This window comes from Choloepus didactylus, chromosome 1 (genome assembly GCF_015220235.1).
Source record: "Choloepus didactylus isolate mChoDid1 chromosome 1, mChoDid1.pri, whole genome shotgun sequence".
Taxonomy (NCBI): domain Eukaryota; kingdom Metazoa; phylum Chordata; class Mammalia; order Pilosa; family Megalonychidae; genus Choloepus; species Choloepus didactylus.
The window spans coordinates 89,503,432-89,522,516 of NC_051307.1; the positions used below are offsets into that span (position 1 = coordinate 89,503,432).

At 37.6% G+C, this 19,085-nt stretch overlaps 1 protein-coding gene across 3 annotated transcripts in view; it reads right to left on the reverse strand.

The window, feature by feature from the left end:
• The window catches only part of HSPBAP1 (HSPB1 associated protein 1), a 91,654-nt gene that overhangs the window by 65,950 nt on the left and 6,619 nt on the right, over window positions 1–19,085 (reverse strand). The window contains exons 1-2 of one of the 3 annotated variants that reach the window (XM_037836909.1): window positions 8,096–8,229; window positions 3,867–4,052 (exon numbers count right to left, since the gene is read on the reverse strand). The exons of 1 other annotated variant lie outside the window; for it this stretch is intronic. In XM_037836909.1, the coding sequence (XP_037692837.1) occupies window positions 3,867–4,005 (139 nt within the window). In that variant the 5' untranslated portion in view covers window positions 4,006–4,052; window positions 8,096–8,229. Of the gene's footprint in view, window positions 1–3,866; window positions 4,053–8,095; window positions 8,230–19,085 lie in introns of those variants that run through there. One more of the 3 variants, XM_037836902.1, reaches the window with a different exon arrangement.

The following is a 19,085-nucleotide window of genomic DNA, read 5'->3' on the forward strand; positions in this document are numbered from 1 at the left end:
AGATGAATGGATAAACAATATTCCTATGATGGAATATTATTCAGCCGTAAAAAGGAATAAAGCTTTATACATGCTACAACATGGATGAATCCTGAAGACATCGTATTGAGTAAAATAAATCAGACCCAAAGGGATAGATATTGTACGATCCCACTTATATGAAATAACTGGAACATGCAAATTCATAGAGACAGAAAGTAGAGTACAGGTTACCAGGGGTTGGGGGGAGGGGAATGGGAAGTTAATGTATAATGTAATGTAAAGGGAAAGTTTTGATAATTGATGGTGGTAAGTGCAGCATAACATTACGAAGGTGATTATTCCTACTGAATTGTTTGTATAGGAGTGGTTGAGATGGGAAAGTTTATGTTATGTATATGTTTCCACAATTTAAAAAAAAAAAAGGGACACTAGAGAGACAATGACACTTAAATGCAATACATATGTGATCCTGGACTGTATCTAATAATGGAGAAAAGGCCCACAATAACGTTATTGGGACATATGAAAAAATTGGAACCTAGAATGTAAGCTTTATATCAGTGTTAAAGTTCTTAAACTTGCCAACTTAAGGTGGTTATATAAGTGAATATTCTTGTTCTTCAGAAACGTACACGGAAATATTATGTGTTCAAGGAGCATGATGTATACAACTTACTCTCAAATGTTTAGACAATAGAGAATAGATAGGTAAATAGATACTGACAGATAGATTGAATGATACAGCAAATATGGCAAAATGTTAAAAGATGGTGGATCTGGGTATTTGGGTAGGGGGCATGTTGGATTCTCTGTATGGGTTAGTATTATGTTTTGCAGTTGTCTTGTAAGTTTGAAAGTATTTCAAAATAAAAGAGTTTAAAAAAATGAATTACAATTCCACTCCTGGGTGTTGTTGTAGTCTGCTAGGCTACTGAAAGCAGGTATCATGAAATGGGTTGGCTTAACAATGGGAATTTTTCAGCTTACAGTTTTGAGGCTGAGAAAAACATCCAAATCAAGGCATCATCAAGGTGATGCTTTCTTCCTGAAGACCAGCAGCCCAGAGATCCTCGACTCCTCTGCCACATCGCAGGGAACATGGCAGCATCTGCTGGTCTCTCCCTTCTTTTCCAGGTTTCATTGCTTTCAGCTTCTTGCTTTCATGGCTTTCTCTCTGTATTCATCCCATTTATAAAGGACTCCAGCAAGAGGTTTAAGACACATCCTGAATGAGGTAGGTCATACTTTAACTGAAGTAGCCTCATCAAAAGATCCTACTTACAATGGATCCACACCCACGGGAATGGATTAGCTTTAAGAACATATTTTTCAAGGGTATATACAGTTTCAAACCACGGCAGGTATATACCCTGTTCCAGTTTGCTAAAGGTGCCATTATGCAAAATATCAGAAAAGTTTTGGCTTTTATAAAGGGGATTTATCGGGTTACAAATTTACAGTTCTAAGGCCATAAAACTGTCCAAACTAAGGCATCAACAAGAGGATATCTTCACTGAAGAAAGGCCGATGGTGCCTGGAACACCTCTTTCAGCTGAGAAGGCATGTGGCTGGCATCTGCTGGTCCTTTGCTCCTGGGTTCTGATTTCAAAATGGCTTTCTCTAAAATGTCTCTGGGCTTCTGTCTCTCTTAGCTTCTCTCTTAGTTCCTGTGCATCCTTTCTTGTTCTCCCAGCGCATTTCTCTCCAAGCATCTGGGAGTCCTCTCTTAGCTTCTCTGGGGCAAACTCTGGGCTTCATCTCTTAGCTTAGAATCTCCAAAGCTAAGCATTTCCAAGAGTCTGGGTCTGTGTGGGCTCTCAGCTCTCTTAAAAACTCTAGTGATCTAATTAAGAACCATCATGAATGGGCAGGGTCACATTTCCATGGAAACAACCTAATCAAAGGTCCCACCCATAATAAGTCTGCCCCCACAAGACTGCATTAAAGAACATAGTCTTTCCTGGGGCACGTAACAGTTTCAAATTGGCACATACCCCAAGAATTAAGACCATGAATTCAAACAGATACTTGTACACCAACGTTCACAGGAGCATTATTTGTAATAGTCGAATGAATAAACAGAATATGGTATATCCATCCAATGGAATACTATTCAGTCATAAAAAGGAATGAAGTTCTGAATCATGCTAAACATGAGTAAACCTTGAAAATATCATCTTGAGTGAAATAAGCCAGACACAAAAGTACAAATATTGTATGATTCCACTTATATGAAATATCTAGAGGAGGCAAATTCATAGAAACTGAAAGCAGATTACTGGCTGATAGTAGCTGGAAGGAGCGGGGAATAGGAAGTGACTGATAATGGGTATGGGGCTTCTTTTGCGGGGTGATGAAAATGTGGAATTAGGAAGTGATTATGGTTGCACAACATTGTAAATATACTAAAATCCACTGAATCTTATACTTTAAAATGGTTAAAATGGTGAATTTCATGTTATTTGAATTTTATCTCAATAAAGAATAAATTATCAGCTTTACCAAAAACTCAGAACAGTTTCTCACAACTGCAGAGATTTCCTTTATTTCCCTTTTCTTTTATGCTTAAGTGTTAACTTGAAAACATCAAATTACTGTGCCTTATCTATAAAAAGGGATAATAATAATTCTGTCCTCAGAGGGTTTTAAGAAGATTAAGAGAGTTAATACATGTAAAGCACTCAGAACAGTGCCTGACACAATGGCTGTCGATAACTACTTTTAGTAGTAGTATTATATTTGTAGTCTAATGAGAGTGTGAAAAATCTTACAATTTCTATTTTTTTCCAAGTTAGTTATCTTACAGACATTGAGGCGAGTGGCAGATTTATTTGACTAAAATCAAGGAAAAAGCAAGAGCTGATTTTTATGTTATTGCTGGTCTAGCATTTAATTTTAAAATAGAGTAAACATTTCATTCTATGATTAGAATGAGATGCTGAAGAATTTCAAGTATATTAATCTTGTTGTAACTGCCATGGGCGTATGAATCGGGAGAGGGGTGTTTCTAGCCATCAAACACCAAATAATTCTACGAGATATATTATAAGATCAACAAGAGAGAAAGCAACTTGGAGAAGCTAGAAGGAAAGCAGGGTAATTTTCTAGTTCCTCATGAGTTATTAATAGATATTCATAGAGCAACTTCACTGCAAAATTAAAAAGACTGAATTTCTAGACTACCAAACTTATCCATATTTAAATATAATTATACATTCTGAAGCCAGACAAGCTTCAGATTAAGGACTACCTTAGATTGGAAACAGAACTGTTTCTTTCTTTTATATTAATTAAATTTTTAGAGTAACAGTAACTGCTTTATCTGACTAAAAGGCAAAACACCGAAATGTCACAAGTGTTCAGGGATGAAGAGGAAGCAGGAAAAATCTAATTGCTTAAGAGGATGGAAAAAACAGCTTTACATATGTTTTATGTTTGTGCAATGCAAATCCAAGTCAGGCAGCCAATAAAGCAGAGGGATAAAATTACAACCAAGATGAAGTATTATAAATAGTGCCTGAGGACACAAAAGGATACATTCAACATGAGAAAAAATGGAAGGGTCTTTTTCAGTCACATGGAAATATAAATCATAGCACATTAACAAATATTCATTAAGTCTCTACCATGTTCAAAGAACCACAATAACATCTATCAATGTACAAATACATCTTGTATGGGGTTATGAACTATATACTGTTTCATTTGGAAAAACAAAAACAAAAACAACCTTAGGATGAACTGTCCTAAAACTTCTCTGTACAGCAAATATTCAAAAGAAGATTAGAAACAAAGGCTTCACTAGTGATAAGGAAACCAACGCTCAGACTACGGGAATGCTATTGAAAAGACATTATGATGATGATGATTACTTATAGTCCTACCTGTATTGGTGCTTTTCATTCCCATTCTGAATCGTATCTGCTTTCCATGAAGGACCTCAGAAAGGTGTTTAGCAGTCCAGTGTCGTGCTGGCCAATCAAAAACCATGTTATAAAAGATTGCAGGTTGTTGTAAAAACATTATAATTTCTTTCGCTTTCTCTGGTGTAAAAGGTTTGACATGTTCGGCTAAAGAGAGAAATAAATAGAGCAATAGATAGATAACTATAAGATTTATTTCATATAATATGAAGACAAAATAGCCCAAATTGTTTCTATTATGTCAAAACTTTCAATAAAACTACACTGCATTAACACTTCATTTATTACCATTTTAGTAAACATTTGGCTTCAGATGACCATAATACTTAGATTTTTTTCATGTTAAATTTTACATGTTTAAATTTCGGTAGTTACAATCTTCAATTGTCAAAAATGAAGCTTTGGTGTTTAAAAAAAAAAAAGGCTTTCCAACTACTTCTTTACATTTAAAGGGATGTAATTTTTTGAAAATACTATTTCCTAAATAAAGGATTATTCAAGAAATGCTGATGGATGCTACTCTAGAACAACTAGAGTTGCTGGAGTCAGCAACAATTCTACTTGCTATATCACGTGTTTGTGCCGAAAAGAGGTGCATGACAGAATTAATACAGCAGTCAATCGGGAAGGGGAAAATTATTTTTACTGCAGGATTTAAAAAGATAAAGGATGTGCTATGATGGCAATCAATATTAATCCTTGCTGTCAACAATTCACACGCGCAAACCAAAACACTGTGTTCAAACCCACACAGTGACTTACTGAGTAAACACTAAAATAAATTTCACAGAATCACAGAATGTGAATCCTGGTTGGGATAGTGAAAACTAGTACGTGCTAAGTAAAAGAGTAAGTTTCTCTTTAAAGTCATTTTAGGATGGCAAGTTTTTATGGAGGTGTCAGTTTCCTAGACGCTAAAACAAATACCATACAATGGGTTGGCATAAATGAGTGGAATGTATTGGCTCACAGCTTTGAGGCCAGGAGAAGTCCAAAATTGAGGTGTCAGCAAGGCCATGCTTTCTCCCAGAAGCCTAAGGCATTCTGAGGATGGTTCGTTGGCAGCGATCCTCGGTCCTTGGCTTTTCTGCCACATGGCAGTGCATGTGGCAATGTCTTGTCTTTTTCTTTTCAATGTTCTTTCTTCTCTGGGTTTCATTGATTTCCAGTTTCTTCCCATGGCTTTTTTCCTGCCATCTAATTACTTTTGCTTAGACAGACTTCAGCCATATTGGATTAAGGCCCACCCTCATTCAGTCTGAGTATACCTTAACTAATGAAATCTTCAAAGGTCCTGTTTACAAATGGGTTCACACCCACAGGACCAGGAATTGGGACCTGAACAAGCCTCTTATGGGGTACATGATGCAATCCCCAACAGGGGGGTTAAAAATGCTTTATACTCTGATTCCCAAAACATATATTTATGAATCTCAAGTACAGTTAACTAAACTCTTATTTCAGTTACCTAGTCTGTAATCACTTAACTTTAAAAATTAAGATAAGGTCATAAATAATCCAAATTTTCCCACCACCCAACTTTCTTCTAAACTTTCTGGTACAAAGAAGAGGGATGGCAGAAAGACTCATCAAGGAACTTGTGTTGGTCTAAACATAAGGCCTGCTTTTAACGAACACTTTAAAAATCAATTTGGCCTCCTGAAAGACATGAGGGGCAAAAGTTTGGAACTCTTTCCTAAACCCTGGGTGAAAGAGGGCAGGCTCCAACCCCTCTAGCGGTGACATTTGAGAACAGTTACCTCCTCCACTCACCACTCCCAAATGAGGAGGAGATCAGATTGGATGTTTAGAGCAAAGAGCAGGTAAGAAGAGGAGGGCAATACATGGAGTGAGAAAGAGAGAGGTTACCCTCAAGTCTTAATGTAAAAGAAGCCCCAAGTTTATCTTTAAATGTCCTTTAAGTGTTGAAGGGACCTGTAAAGGAAAACAAGTGTGACCAGGAATAAAACTTTCTATCTTTCCTTGTGTGTTTTTTTAAACTTTTGAAAAGTATGATAAATTCACATTAAAAATCTTAATTCATAACAGCTATAGTGGGTTGAATTGTGTTCCACAAAAGGTATGTCCACCTGGAACTTCAGAATATGAATTTATTTGGAAAAAGGGTCTTTGCAGAGGCTATTATGATAAGAATCTTGAGACGAAATCATCCTGGATTTAGATGGGCCCTAAGTAAATCCAAGGACAGATGTCCTTAGAAGAGACAGAAAAGGAAAAGACGTGGAGGAGAAGAACCACGAGAAGACAGAGGCAAAAACTGGAGTGATACATCTACAAGCCAAGGAACACCAAGCAATGTCAGAGGCCAACAGGAGGTAGAAAAGAGGCATGGAATGGATTGTCCCTCAGAGCCTCCAGAAGGAACCAACCCTGCCAACTCCTTGGTTTCAGACTTCTGGTCTCCAAAACTGTGAGAGAATAAATTTCTGTTGTCTTAAGCCATCAAGTTTGTGGTCATTTGTTATGGTTGTGATCATTTACACCGGCCTTTAAATAAAAGTGTAAGTTTACCCAGACTGCAATGTACCAAATCTTCCCAGACTTCGAATTCCTGGATTCCATATGTATGAGAAGGGACAAGCTGCATTTTTAAAATTATATAATTTTAAAGTTTTGCTAGACTATGAAAAGCTACAATACATTCATATATGCTTTGTTGGTGGTGGCACATAAATAGGAATCTTTCTTCTGGGAAACAACTGGGAAAATGAAGCAGATGTCCCAAAGAACCATCTATTATCCCAGAACTCTGTTACAGGAATTTTCTTTAACAAAATAATTCGTCATAACCTCTAAACATTGTGATGGTTAGGTTCACGTGTCAACTTGGCCAGGGGATGGTTTCAAGTTGTTTGGTCAAGCAAACACTGGCCTGATTGTTACTGTGAGGACATTTCATGGACTTAAATCATCAGTAAGTTGATTACATCTATGGCTGATGACATCTACAATTGTAACCGAGGAGACTGCCTTCAACAATCAGAGATGTCTCATCCAATCAGTTGATGGCTTTAAAAGTAGAACTGATAAATTCAGCAGATAGAAGAGAGAATTTCTGTGTCAGCCAGCCAGCTTCTGGGGAATTCAACCAAAAACCTTCATCTGAGTTCCCAGCTTACAGCCTGCCCTGCAGAATTTGGACTTGTGCATTCCCATAGTCATGTGAGACAATTTTTATAAAATCTTACAATATTTACAGGTATCTCTTATCAGTTGTTTCTCTAGAGAACACTAATACAAACATATACATACATATCATATATATATGTATATAATACACAAAAATGTCTGCTACAACAATTAAAAATATAAACAACCTAATGCCCAACAATAGAAAAACAGTTACTAAATTATGATGTAGTAATTTCATGGCACATTATATCCACTAAAAATAAATATGAGGGCTGTGCAGGAAAGTGTGGAGATGTGATGTGGGAAAGGTGAGGAGTGCCTCGAACAGGCACAGAGAGCTATTGAGATAAGGCAGTAAGTGTGAAAAACAAGAGGGTGGTAGTGAGAAAGGCAGAGTGGTAGAGATGGAGAAATACTAAAGAGAACAATACCAAAGACTATAATAATCAAAGAGATGTGGGATGGGTGGCAGATGCCGCTACCAAGATGGCTGAGGTTTCCAGACTTGGTGACTGCCTTAAGAGAAACCCAAAAGTTAGGAGCAATAGCTATTGCTGGTGGGAATGTGAAGAGTATGGTTTTGAAATTCATCACCATCACTTTACCATATATTGACTTGCTTTACTGTTTATAAAATATTTTTATACACATTAAAAGTGCTTATCTGATCCTAGAAGAAACTTGTGAAATAGAAAAGGTACGTTATTCCCTTTATCCAAAGGAAGAAATGGAGACTCAGATGTCAGAGGTCAACACACCAGTGAGGAACTAGAACTAGACTCAGGTCTCTTGATTCCAATCTCAGTGCTCTTTCCACTGCACAATTCTGTTTCCAGGGAATTAAAACCATAGGACTTACACTAGGACTGAAAACTCACAGAAGAGATAGTAAAACCTGAAAAGATAAATAGGTTCAGAAAAGCTTGAGATTGATTTATAGATAACAAATCCATGTGTGTTTGGGAAGAGGAATTTTTTGGGTGGTGTGTTGGGATAGGGTTTATACCTACAGCAGAGAATGTCAGTTGCTCACCTACCCAATACTCATGCACTTCTTCCTTATTAACAGAAATTTGGGCAATGGGTGAAGCTGAAAAACTATATTTCCCAGATTCCTTTACAGATAGAAATGGTAAGAGAAATATCCAGAAGTTCTTGAATTTTCTTTTTGCCATTATTCTCATCTCTACAACCTGTCTGGAAAGCAGACATAATGGTTAGAGCATAATGGTTAACCATCTTGGGAACATAAGGAAAGGCCCAGACCTCAGCCAAAAGAATGCAAAGAAGCCCATCTCTCAGCTGCTAAACCAATACTAACAAACTTCTACCTCCTGAACTCTTTTACATAAAAAATTAGTTCATAACTGGTATAACACCTTTCCTTACTATTTTCAAAGACAACCATATTCTCCCTATAAAGTATCTGTGGCTTAGGCTGGATGAATCATGGCTTCTCTGACCCACCAGAACATTCTTTCAGTCCTAAGTTTGTAAAATATTTGAGCTGTAAACATTTTGCTTCTAAAACTTTAAAGGGCAGAGAAAATCAGAAGCATCAGTCTCTTTGGGGTGGAAATTTGTTTATTCTGCTTATCTTAAACCAATAAATAACATGGCTTTGAATATTCCCAAAAGGATTCTCATATTTGGGTAAGATATATCTGGCCACTCTTCTGAAAATAAGCACATGAGGCTAGTAACATGTAAGTACTGTTTTGACAGAATAGCTTAAAAAAAGTATACAAATATTTTTCTCTAACATAATGTTAAATTTTTAAAAAGCTTATTTAATGATCTGCTCTAGAAATCACCAACATCTCAGAGATTGTTTAATAGGAGAGCCTAAATAATAAAATTTGCTGAGAAAGCACCTGGCCCAGTGATTGGTGTGGGAAACTGAGTCTTCCATGTTGCCTGAGGCATATCTAGGGTGGTGGCTTAAAACGCTAAGCCTCACGCCTGCATGGAAAGCCGTGCGGGCCCGCCCTGTAAAGATATGTCTTGTAACTATGACGACAACGTTTACTATTGTTCTAAACCAAGATTGTTCCTTCTGATACGCAACAGGATGTAAACATAGGTATCTGGTGGGCTCTCCCGAGCCTGAGGACATTTAGCATATACTCCCTGATCTTCCGAAATAAATAACTGGAGCAAAGGTGCATTATCGTCCACTTAGCACAAAATGCAGTGGGCCCCCTGCTCCCTTAATTCTTAACTTTGTGTCTGTGTCTCATTCCTGCGCCGCCCTGTCAGCAACAGATTGGCATATACTAAATGCTCAACATTTGCTAAATGAATTAAAAGAGCCATAAAATGTGTGCAAATGCAGCAGTAGATGTTCACCATTAAGTGAAAATAACGTATTTACAGAATTTCAGGCCCATCAGTGAAATAAAACAATCAGCTGGTTGTGAGATAAAACTAATTTGGTTTCTGATAGTTTAATCAACAATGAACTGGGCCATTAAATTAACACATTGAAGTGCTACAATTTCCTTTAAAAAAGAACCCAGTGCTACATCGCATTAATTAAATAGCCTAGGGATGCACCCAGTCGTTCCATGCCAGGAATATTTGCAAAGAGCTATAAAAATTCTGAAGCAACCTTGACAGCCTTTAAAGGATAAGTATATTTAGGTCTAAATTTGCAGCAAGCAGCAATTGCTAACTAGTGATTTAGAAACTACGGAAAAACAGATTAGTAATCTAGGTGGTGTTCAATAGTCTCTTCTCAAATGTAGCATGTGATTCAACCAACTTATTGAAGCCTTGGTTACAACTAATTCTTTGGAGAGAGTGAAATATCATCAAAAAGCAAATTGCCTTTTCTCTCAGTAATATTTTTTATCAATGCAAAGTACAAGATAATTTGAAACCTAACTCCTTTGAGTTTGCTGGCAATCTTGCCTCAGTCAATTAATACTTGGCCTGTTTTTGTATTTGAGATTTAAAATTCAAGATGACAATAAGGAAAATTTATCAAGTTTCCTGAATACTCTCCCAGTATTAAGAAAAAAGACGAAGATCCTGAAATTGAAATGAATTTGTCTCTCATGTCAGATATAATTTTAATGGAAAAATTACAGTTATCAAAAAACTTTCAGAAGATGACATAAAAGTAAGCCACAAATTACAATAGAAAGCATGAATAAAAACTGGGTCCTGGTTTGTGAGTTAATTTATTTCTGAATATATATATGCATGTGTGTGATGGTTTCACCAATGTGACAACCAACATATATATGCTTACAAGAAATTTTTAAACCTTTGGAATGATAGATATTAGGGTAAACAATAGTGAATATTTGGGCCACGTCAGAAAAATGCTGATGGAATCATGCAAACACTATTAACAAGACAGTTGTATTAGTACTAAAAGACCAAATGGTAAAATCTGCACCAAACATAATTTTTCATTTTAAAGTCATTATTTTAAAATGCCAATTTAAACTTAAAAAATTATCCTTAAAGGTAATATAATGCTTGTGCTGGTTTGAATGTGTTATGTCCCCCAGAAAAAGCCATATTCTTTGATGCAATCTTGTGGGGCAGACATATTAGTGGGGATTAAATTGGAAAGTTTGGATTAGGCTGTTTGCATGGAAATGTGCTCCACCCAACTGTAGGTGATAACTCTGATGAGATATTTCCATGGAGGCATGGCCCTACCCTTTCAGGGTGGGCCTTGATCAGTGGAGCCATATAAATGAGCTGGCAAACAGAAGGAACTCAGTGCAGCTGTGAGTGACGTTTTGAAGAGGAGCTACAGCCAAGAGGGACACTTTGAAGGATGCGCAAAAGCTGAGAGAATAGCTGCAGATGAGAGACAGTTTGAAGATGGCCGTTGAAAGCAGACTCTTGCTCTGGAGAAGCTAAGAGAGGACAAACACCCCAAGAGCAAATAAGAGTGACATTTTTGAGGAACTGCAGCCTAGAGAGGAACGTCCTGGGAGAAAGCCATTTTGAAACCAGAACTTTGGAGTAGACGCCAGCCACGGGCCTTCCCAGCTAACAGAGGTTTTCCGGACACCATTGGCCATCCTCCAGTGAAGGTACCTGATTGTTGATGCGTTACCTTGGACACTTTACGGCCTTAAGACTGTAACTGTGTAACCAAATAAACCCCCTTTATAAAAGCAAATCCATTTCTGGTGTTTTGCATTCCTGCAGCATTAGCAAACTAAAACAATGCTTAAGTAAAATGATGAATAGTAATAAACCCTTTGGATTTCAAGAACTAGAAGGTGATACCACTGAAAATACCACAAAATCTCGTCAACACCCATGCTTAGTAGGACACTGAATGCAGAAACAGGCTCAGGCTGGGTAAATTGACATTTACATGCTGGAGGGTTCATAAGCCTTTAGCATCTTCCCATTCCCTTAACACTGGTAAGTCGTGCCCAGTTGACCCAGAAAATGTGTCTTTTTCTCCTCACTTAATCCATTTATGAGCCCCCAAAATGGTTCATAAATAATAATTGTAAGTTCAAAAGTAATACCAGTCCTATACCTAAATCAAGGAAAAGTAAATCAATATTTTATGTGAAATTAATACCAGAAAGAATAGTATATCAAACACAAAGCTCTTTAAAATGCTCCAAAGTAGAAAAATAGGGGAAGGAAACAAACAGACAAAGGTACCCAGTGTTCTTTTTTACTTCAATTGCTCTTTTTCACTTTAATTATTATTCTTGTTATTTTTGTGTGTGTGCTAATGAAGGTGTCAGGGATTGATTTAGGTGATGAATGTACAAACTATGTAATGGTACTGTGAACAATCGAATGTACGATTTGTTTTGTATGACTGCGTGGTATGTGAATATATCTCAATAAAATGAAGATTAAAAAAAAATAAATAAATAAAATAAAATGCTCCAAAGTATCTACAAAATTTCTCCAAAAATGTTTCCAACTCTTTGGCTTCCTCTAAGAAAATTTTCTATAATCTAAAATAAATTGGTTATTTCATCTTATTTTTAATTAAAAATATTCAACAGTATTATTCTTCAGATATTTGTCATTGTTGAATATAAAGTATTTTAGCAACATCATGAATTACACATACGTATGGGAACATTTTACTTTTTAAGTTACACAGGCTTTTGCTTTACTTTCAAATTTCCCCATGTCACCTTTTTCCCCTTTTAGTGAGAACAAGAGTAACATCTACAATTTGAAGAGGAGTTAAGAATAGGAATGTCAAGTCTGTACAACTCTGAAATGAATTATTTCCTTGGGAAGGACAGTAAGAAGAGCTATTAAGAATACATTCTTCTCTTCATCAAGATATAAGCCTGGTTACAATTTAAAATGCCAGAGCCCAACAGATTGAAAGAAATATATTAACATCAGTTTGAAAGAGTCAGATAAATCTAAGAATTGCAATTTTTAATTTCACAGAAATGCTTCAACCAAAGTGTGATCCTGGAAATAACACCTTACACTTAAAATCCAAGTTGATTCTTAACAATAAATAGGTTCATGCTTGTTTTTAATAATTTTCAAGCTGTTAATGCCAAACAAAAATTATCAAATCCTTGAATCCTGTAACTTTTATATCCTTAGCGCCTAGCATACTGCTTGGCATTAAAAGATGCTAAACGTTTTCTGAAAAAAACTGAATAAGAATTCACACCTAATTTCCAGCAATGTACAAAACTTTATTAAATCAATTGTTTCTCTACTCCTGCATAATGAGCTATTGAGCATAACCAGCAATAGTCTCAAAACAAAAGGACGAGTTCCATGATTTCATGCTCACCTCACCCAGCGAGCTCCCTTTCCTGCTCCCATTTTATTTATCACTAGTTGACTCCTAACCACCCTCCCAACAACTGCAACCATTCCAAAGTTTCTTCACTCTCAAATCCCCACTAGCCCTCTCTACTCTCTCACTCTTGGAGGTGACTTGCTCTATGTTTCTGAAAATATTGAAACCCATGATTTTCCTCTTCACCTCAACATTTCGTTGTTTTCACCTGTGCTCTTCTCTGGTTGCAACAGACATCATCTTCCTCCTTTTCAACTGCATTCCTCTCACTGCTTCCACTCTAGCAAAACCAGTTTCCTCTCTTTCCTCACTGCCCTCTACCCCAACCAGCATGCCTTGAGCTTACCTCCACTTACTTTCCACTCTGGCTTCACCTCACCAGAAATGGGGTCTTCCATTCACTTTCACATTCAAACTATACAAAACCTTCAAGAAATTACTCATGTAGCACAGACCAATCCAACTTGTATCAGTTTTTTCCCTCTTAGCCCCCAACTTCAACACGTATAATATTTATGCCCCAAATAAGTGCACCCTGACTGGTGATATGCTTATGCTACAACACTTTTTATCTTTGTCTTTCCCCCTAAACTATATTTATAAGCTATTTTAAGGCAAGGACTGTCTTCTACTTCACTTTATGGTCTCCTGCTTAAGGTTGCATTCAAATACTTTTGATAATGGAGTGGTAATAAGTTTGCTCAAGAACGAACTTTTATGACTCCCACCATATTCATCATTGTACTGAACACACTGACCCTTTCATTTGCATTTATTTAATAGTAATGAATAGTATGAATAGCAATAAACCCTTTGGATTTCAAGGACTAGAAGGTGATACTACTGACAATACTATATTCTTTATTCACATCAGCCTTACCCATTTTAAGGCAAAGCCTCCTCTTACAGAATGAATTTGCCCATTTAACTTACTTTTCAATGATAATAATCAGAGTTATCCTAAAGGGGTGCTTCTGGGGAGGATGACAGTTTAAAATAGGGTTGAAAGTCCCACACGCAGGATTCAAAGAATCCGTTAATACAAAAATCTGAAGTTAACTGCAAAAATGTATGTACATGCTGCATTTTTCTGGGTTGCAGATTCATACTTTTCAGATTTTTTTCTCTTAATCCTTCAAGATTAAGAAACACTGGTTTCCTCAAAAAGTTAAACATAGAATTACCGTATGACCTAAAATTCCACTCATAGGTATATACCCATGAAAAGGAAAATATATGTTTAGGCAAAAACTTGCCCATGAATGTCCATAGCAATATTATTCACAAAAGCCCCCAAATGAAAATAACCCAAATGTCCATCAACTGATGACTGGATAAACAAAATAAAAAAAGAATGAGGTACTGATATATGCTACACCAAGATGAACCTTGAAAACATTATGCTAAGTGAAATAAGCCAGATGTAAAAGGCCACATATTGAATAATTCCACTTCTACGGAATGTCCAGAACATGCAAATCTATGGAGACAGAAAATAGATTAGTGGTTGCCAGGGGCTGTAAGGAATGGGGAATAGGAAGTGACTGCCAATGGGTATGGGGCTTCTTTCTGGAGTGATGAGGATGTTCTGGAATTGGACAGTGGCGATAACACAATCACTGAACTGTACACTCTAAAATGGTGAATTATATGATATGTGAATACTATAAAAAATAAAGGGAGTCGGGCAAGATGGCGGCATAGAGAGGAGTGGAAGCTAAGTAGTCCCCCTGGAACAACTACAAAAAACCAGAAACAACTAGTAAATAATCCAGAATAACTGGGGGGGACAAACGAGACCATCCATTCATCATACACCAACCTGCATTGGGAGGAATGCCCGAGAACACAGCATAAAATCTGTAAGTAAAACCTGCGGAACCAGGTCGGGAGACTCCCTCCCCCATAGCCCGAGCTGCGGAGCCACATGGTGCCACAGAGAAGCTCTCTCCCAGCAAGCGAATACAGCTCAGCTGAGCTCCAACTGGGGTTTTAAGTAGCGAGTGTGAACTGCTCACTACAGGTACGCAGCCCCAAAAAACAGACAGAGGCTTTGGGTGACGACTGACCTGGGAGAGCCGGAGGGTTGCCTTGGACTGGGTCTGAAGGGGACTATCTGTTTCTTTTTCAGTTCAGTGGAGAAAGCCCCAGTCATTTTCAGTTTCCAGGGTTGTGACTCTGGGAAGGGTGGAGACACCACAAGCAGAGAGCGAGACCATTGAAATGCTAATGACCTCCACCTGAGGGGTCTGTCTTCTCTAGGAGGAAAGGGGTGGGGCCCTTTCCATTCAGAACCAGACCCCAGAGCCTGGGGGAACACGGCCATACCTCCTCACACCAGTCAAGAATTATAGGCTAACAGGCGTCACCTGCTGGGCAGAAAAACACAGTGACCCGAGGCATCAAAGGGTGGAGCAATTTTCTAAGACACACCCGCAGGGAAACCAGATACTGAATATTTCTTCCCTCTGGGACCTGAGCCTGTTCTGGTCTGAGAAAACCCGATTTGGATAACCAAGGAAACCATGCCTAGACAACAGAAAATTACAACCTACACTAAGAAAAACAAAGTTATGGCCCAGTCAAAGGAACAAACGTACACTTCAACTGAGATACAGGAATTTAAACAACTAATGCTAAATCAATTCAAAAAGTTTAGAGAAAACATTGCAAAAGAGATAGAGGCTGTAAAGGAAGAACTGGACATGTATACGGCAGAAATCAAAAGTTCAAAAAACCTACTAGTACAATCTATGGAAATGAAAGGCACAACACAAGAAATGAAAGACACAATGGAAACATAAAACAGCAGATCTCAAGAGGCAGAAGAAAACACTCAGGAACTGGAGAACAAAACACCTGAAAGCCTACACGCAAAGGAGCAGATGGAGAAAAGAATGAAAAAATATGAGCAATGTCTCCGGGAACTCAAGGATGAAACAAAGTACAATAATGTACATATCATTGGTGTCCCAGAAGGAGAAGAGAAGGGAAAGGGGCAGAAGCAATAATAGAGGAAATAATTAGTGAAAATTTCCCATCTCTTATGAAAGACATAAAATTACAGATCCAAGAAGCGCAGCGTACTCCAAACAGAAGAGACATAAAGAGGCCTACACCAAGACACTTAATAATCAGATTATCAAATGTCAAAGACAAAGAGAGAATCCTGAAAGCAGCAAAAGAAAAGCAATCCATTACATACAAAGGAAGCTTAATAAGACTATGTGCGGATCTCTCAGCAGAAACCATGGAGGCAAGAAGGAAGTGGTGTGATATATTTAAGATACTGAAAGAGAAAAACCACCAACCAAGAATCCTGTATCCAGCAACGCTGTCCTTCAAATATGAGGGAGAGCTCAAAATATTTTCTGACAAACAGACAATGAGAGACTTTGTGAACAAGACACCTGTCCTACAGGAAATACTAAAGGGAGCACTACAGGGTGATAGAAGACAGGAGTGTGTGGTTTGCAACACAATTTTGGGAGATGGTAGCACAACAATGTAAGTACACTGAACAAAGGTAACTATGAATACGGTTGAGAGAGGAAGATGGGGAGCATGTGAGACACCACAAGAAAGGAGAAAAGATAACGACTGGGACTGTGTAACTTGGTGAAATCTAGAGTATTCAACAATTGTGATAAAATGTACAAATATGTTCTTTTACGAGGGAGAACAAGCAAATGTCAACCTTGCAAGGTGTTAAAAATGGGGAGGCATTGGGGGAGGGATGCAATCAGCATAAACTAGAGACTGTAACTAATAGAATCATTGTATTATGCTTCCTTTAATGTAACAAAGGTGATATACCAAGGTGAATGCAGATAAGAGGGGGGGATAGGGGAGGCATGTTAGACACTTGACATTGGTGGTATTGTCTGATTCTTTATTCTACTTTGATTTAAGGTTATTTTTCCTTTTGCTGCTTCCTAGCTGTCATTTTTTTGTTTGTTTGTTTCCTCTTTCTTTTGCCTCTCTACCTTCTTTGACTCTTCCTCCTGCCTTGTGGAAGAAATGTAGATGCTCTTGCTTAGTATGTGCAGAATGTTCAATTAGGATGAACTTAAATGTTTGGAAATGAACAGGGGTGTTGGTAGCAAGATGTGAGAATAACTAACAGCGCCGAATGGTGTGTGAATGAGGTGGAAAGGGGAAGCTCAGAGTCATATACGTCACCAGAAGGAAAGTTGGAGGTCAAAAGATGGAAATGTATAAAACTGAATCCTATGGTGGGCAATGTCCATGATCAACTGTACAAATACTAGAAATCACTTCATGAACCAGAACAAATGTACGACAATACAATTAGAAGTTAATAATAGAGGTGCATACAGGGAAGAACTATATACCTATTACAAACTATATACTACAGTTAGTAGTATTTCAACATTTTTTCATAAACAGTAACAAACGTACTATATCAATACTAGGAGTCAACAATTGAGGGGGGTTGGTTAGGGATAGGGGAGGTTTAGAGTTTCCTTTTCTTTTTTTCTTTTTTCATCTTTCACTTTATTTCTTGTCTGGAGTAATGAAAAGTTTCTAAAAATTGAACAAAAATTAAGTGTGATGGATGCACAGCTGTATGAGGGTACCCAGGGGCAAGTGATTGTACACTTTGGATCTTTGGACAATTGTATGGTATCTGAACAATCTCAATAAAAAATGGAAAATAAAAAAAATAAAAAAATAAAAAAAAATAAAGGAGTGTAGGCAAAAAATGGCAGAGTAGAAAGTTTTACAAATTGCTCCCTTCACTAGAAAAAATGAAAGAACTGGAAAAAAACACTGGAATTAACTAGGCAGTAACCCTGGAACCAGAATGGACATTTAGAACAACTACAGGAGTGCCATAGAAAGCAAGAGGCTGCCAAGAGTTCAGCTTTTGTAAATGAAAGCATGAAACAGTAACTAGCCCCCATTGCTCAGCACTGCTGTGGAAACAGCTGTGTACCCCAGATTCCAGGAGGGGTCATCTGATCCATGGCTGGCGAAGAAACCTCCTTCTCTAAAAGTTGGGGTTGAAGGGTGAGCTCAGTCTGCGGGATCCCTGAAGGACCAGCGTGGAAGTGGGCCTTACTGCAGCACTTCCAACCTCGTACCAGCATCTACCTGGATGTAAGGAGCTAGTGCACCTTCTTTGGCTGTTTAGTTTTCTTCCTTCTGTGTGTGAGTGTTCGTCAGTTGGGCAGATCCCTGAAAGCACAGCAGAAGCAGCAGCAGCTTCTGCTCATGCTAGCACCTACCAAGACTTAAAGACTGAGTGCAGTTTTTTATTGGTTGAGTTTTTTCTTTCTCTTTCTTGTGCAGACACTAGCCTTGGGTTCTCTCAGAAGCACTGTCTTCTGGTCTTACATACCTACAGGGACGTAAAGAGCCAGTGCACTCATTTTGCTTTTTCTCCTTTTTTATCTTTTTTTTTTTTATGGATGTTTTGTCTGTTAGTATTTTTCTGTCTCTCTCTCTCTCTTTCTCTTCCTTTCCTTCCTTTTTTTTCCTTTTCCTTTTTCTACCCCTCTTGTTCATAGTTGGGCCCAGTCACAGGCCAAAAAGAATTCAATGGGAAATATTCCAGAAGAAGCACAGTCTCTGGAATTACTAATTAAAACTCTCAGAACAACTCTCAAATACAGGATCAATGAACTAAAGGAAAACTGGACAAAAAACCAAAGGAAATCAGGAAAACAATACAAGAACAAAATGAAAATTTCAACAATGAGATGAACTTATAAAGAAGAACCAAAAGGAAAATTCTAGGACTCAAAAGTAAAATAAATGAAGTGAAAAATTCAATAGAGGGGTTCAAGAGCAGATTGGAGGAAAGAGAAGAAAGGACCAGTGAACGTGAAGACAAAACAATTGAAATTGTCCAAATTGAGGAAAACAAAGAAAAAAGAATGCTAAAATAAAATGAACAAAGCTTGAGAAACCTGTGGGAAACATCAAGCATATCAATATACACATCATAGGAGTCCCAGAAGGAGAAGAGAGATTAAGGGCCTGAAAAAAATATTTGAAGAAATAATGGCAGAAAATTTCCCAAATCTGGTGAAAGATATGAATATATAAATCCAAGATGCTCAACGAACACCAAGTGGAACCAACCTGAACAGATCTCTACTGAGACACAGTATGATCAAACTGTACAATTCCAAGGACAAAAACAGAATGTTAGAGAAGCAATGTATCACATATAAGAATCTTTAATATGATTAACATCAAAGTTCTCAATAGAAACCATG